Here is a 3,261-nt window from a genome sequence, read left to right on the forward strand (position 1 = left end):
TTTAAGGGTGTGTTTGACAAACGCGTTACAAGAGAAGAATCACATTTAGTTTTTTTGAAAGCTTCAATTTTTGGTTTGGCAAATTTTTTATTCATGAATGCAGAAGTGATTTTGCTTTCAAAACCACATTTACAAGAAGCTACAATTTTGAGCTTCTACATTTCACCAATGGGTTTTTAGCCATCAATACTCCATCTTTATTTACCTTTTACTAATTTTATCCTTTATACATATTATTATATTATTTATAAAATTCTTATTATTTTTATTTACATGAACTCTCTTTTTTTATTATTTATTATTTTTATTTTTTATTAATTATTTATTTGATATTATACACTTTTATAATTGTAATTTTTGTATTATTTTTATTATTTTTTATAATATGATTTATTGATTCTATTAGATAAAGTAAATTAAACAAAAAATTAATTGTAAATAATAATAATAATAAATTATAGCATACTAAAAAAGAGTACTAAGAGTACTAAATTTATCTTTATATATTTTGGATAGAAAAACTTAAATCTTTTAATTTAAAAAGTCAAAGAAATTTTTTTATTTTTAATTAATAAAAGTTTTATATATTTTTGAATTAAAAAATTAGAGACTTATTTTCTTTATTATTTATTTATTTATTTATTCCTTTTACAGACCAAAAAATAAAAAAGAAAAAGGAGTAATTGAATGGGAAACAAAGAGGGTGTTAAAGTCACGTGGGTGGTGTAATTGTAACATCGATAATAACGAAGGCGCCCTAACTAAATGAAAGTGCCGCTAACTCCGTCGCTATATAAAACCATTCTTAACTGCGCCTCATTTCTTCATTCTCATTACCACAAACACTCTTCTCGTGCTCTCCGTCCAAATCTCAGATCTCTCTCTCTGTGAAAATGGCTTCCTTTACAGCTACCTCCATCTCAATCATCTCTCTCGCCAAGCCCTCACTGGTTCGTAATTTCCTCTTTCACTCTCTCTCTTTCATTTCATATACTTCATCTTTGCATGTCATTTTTATTCGTTTCCTTACTGTGTGATTTTTGTCTCCTCGTTCGGAATCAGTGTTTACTTTTATGATTCAAGGGAAGCTTTGTTGAATTGATTAATCGGTTTAAGTGTTGAGCTGGTTAAGCAAGTTGCAAAGAAAAAAGATTGTTCCTTTTTTTTTTTGTATTGAAGCACTGTAATTTGAATATTTGGGGTTTCATGATTCGTGTTTTTACTTGCATGTCTGCTTTGTTTGAAGATTTATGACATGTTCATGCTTGGAATTTGATGATGCTGTTTTCCTTCTCGTGATTTGTGAGATCAATTTTGGATCATATGAGATTGCAGTCTTGTAAGGGTTCCTCCTTGGGTTTTGGTTCAGTCCGCAAGATCTTCAGCTGCTAAACGAAAAATTGTCCTTGTTAAATTTTTTCTGGACCAAGCCTCTAATTATCTTGTCAAAAAACCATCATAGTGATTTTATGATTGACTTTGCTTTTTACTTACTAAAGAAATCTGTTTTGTATTTAAGCCCGGGACAAGAAGTATAGGCAAGCTATTTATACTGTCCTGATTCATTCAGTTCTCCTTGGATGCAAGTACAGGTTCCTTCAGCCAGGATCAGTAGCCCAAATTCAGTTTCCCTCTCAATCAAAGGAAGGAGATTTCCATCAATTACATTGCAGCCTACAGGACGTAGGTTTCAAGTTACATGCGCGGTAAGATTTTCAGCCATAGCTGGTAACATGTTTTCCCTTTTCCATCATTTATTTATAAATGGGAAAATTTCATGTAATTTGCTCTGTTTTTTGTTCTGTCATATTAACATTTAGTTTCAGATCCTTAAACATGTTTTGCATGGTGGATGTTTTGCCGTTCACCTTTGGTTCATGCTAATGAAATTTGACATTGTATTATACAGACAGTACAGTGGATAAAAACCTCTGTTCATTCTGCCTGAATTATAATTTGGTTCCTTCTGCTTGTGATTCTAGATTATGTGCCTAGAATTACAGGAAGGTAGAACAAATATTAGAGACAGTACTGATGTGGTGTATGAATTTCCGTTATATTTAACAAGATTTAACTACCATGGACTTTATTATTTTGTGCAGACGAAGCAGGAGACAGTGCAGAAGGTCTGTGACATAGTCAAGAAGCAATTGGCACTGCCAGAGGGTTCAAGTGTCACTGGAGAGTCCAAGTTTGCTGCCCTTGGAGCTGATTCTCTTGACACAGTACTTTCACATTTTCTTAAACTTCATCTCTGAATTCTTGATTGTATCTTTCATCTATGCATGTCTTTGTTGAAAATGTTATATGTTATCAGTCCTTTTCATGGTACTCTTTCTCATTATGGAGGGATGAGAGGTTCCTTAAAATGAGTAACCAGTGATGGATTGATCGAGAATAAGAGGGGTTTTTGAGTTCTAAGCCTTCATATTTTACAAGGGAGATTATTTTGTGTGTGTCTCACTTGATAGTTGCTAAGAGCTTCCTTTTGGATGCAAAATTCCTCAGTTTGTTTATTATGTTTGCCTTTTTAATGAAATGAGTTGGTTTGTTTAGGTGGTTTTTCTCTTCTGTTGGTTGTGTTATTCCTTTTGACATTTGACCCTGAACCTTTTTGCACCGAGACCACACGAGCAATGTTTGCTTGTTGAATTAGCTTTGAGTGTTTGCACTTACTGGAAAGATCATAACACACAGTTTTGCCATGTTTTGTTTGGTTATTTAGAGGTTTTCAAATTTCGTGTAGGTTGAGATTGTGATGGGACTGGAAGAGGAATTCGGTATCAGCGTCGAGGAGGAGAGCGCACAGAGCATCACCACCGTTCAAGAAGCTGCTGACATGATTGATAAGCTTCTTGAGAGCAAGACAGATTAAGTCCATTTTGTAGCGGTTTTCTTTTTTCCTTTTTCCCTTTTTTTTTTTTGTGTGCGTGGCTATTTTGATGTCCTAAGTTTAGTGGCTATTTTGATGTCCTAAGTTTAATTTACCTTTCGTATCTCAGTTTGATTGTTACCCAAGTAATTGCGAGATCTATCTTGGAACTGAAATAGGATTACTATAATACTAGTTTTCTGTTTCTTAAAACATGTATTTTTCTCCTTATCATTGAAATTGGTCTTACTCTTAAGTCTTAAGTCTTTGAATTCGCTTTCTAAAGAAGATTTATCATGATCGAATGACATTTCAATAAGGCTTCTCCTTTGCCTGAACACTAAAATATGAATTTAATTTTGATGGACTACAATAACCAGTTGTGTATT

At 32.8% G+C, this 3,261-nt stretch overlaps 1 protein-coding gene across 1 annotated transcript; it reads left to right on the top strand.

Moving 5' to 3' along the window:
- On the top strand, positions 697-2,908 carry LOC107638524 (acyl carrier protein 1, chloroplastic). The gene is made up of 4 exons (XM_016341843.2): positions 697-950; positions 1,593-1,706; positions 2,103-2,225; positions 2,747-2,908. Exons 1-4 carry the CDS (start codon positions 894-896, stop codon positions 2,873-2,875), a joined length of 423 nt encoding a protein of 140 aa, XP_016197329.1. The 5' UTR covers positions 697-893; the 3' UTR covers positions 2,876-2,908.

This window comes from Arachis ipaensis, chromosome B04 (genome assembly GCF_000816755.2).
Source record: "Arachis ipaensis cultivar K30076 chromosome B04, Araip1.1, whole genome shotgun sequence".
Classification (NCBI taxonomy): Eukaryota; Viridiplantae; Streptophyta; class Magnoliopsida; order Fabales; family Fabaceae; genus Arachis; species Arachis ipaensis.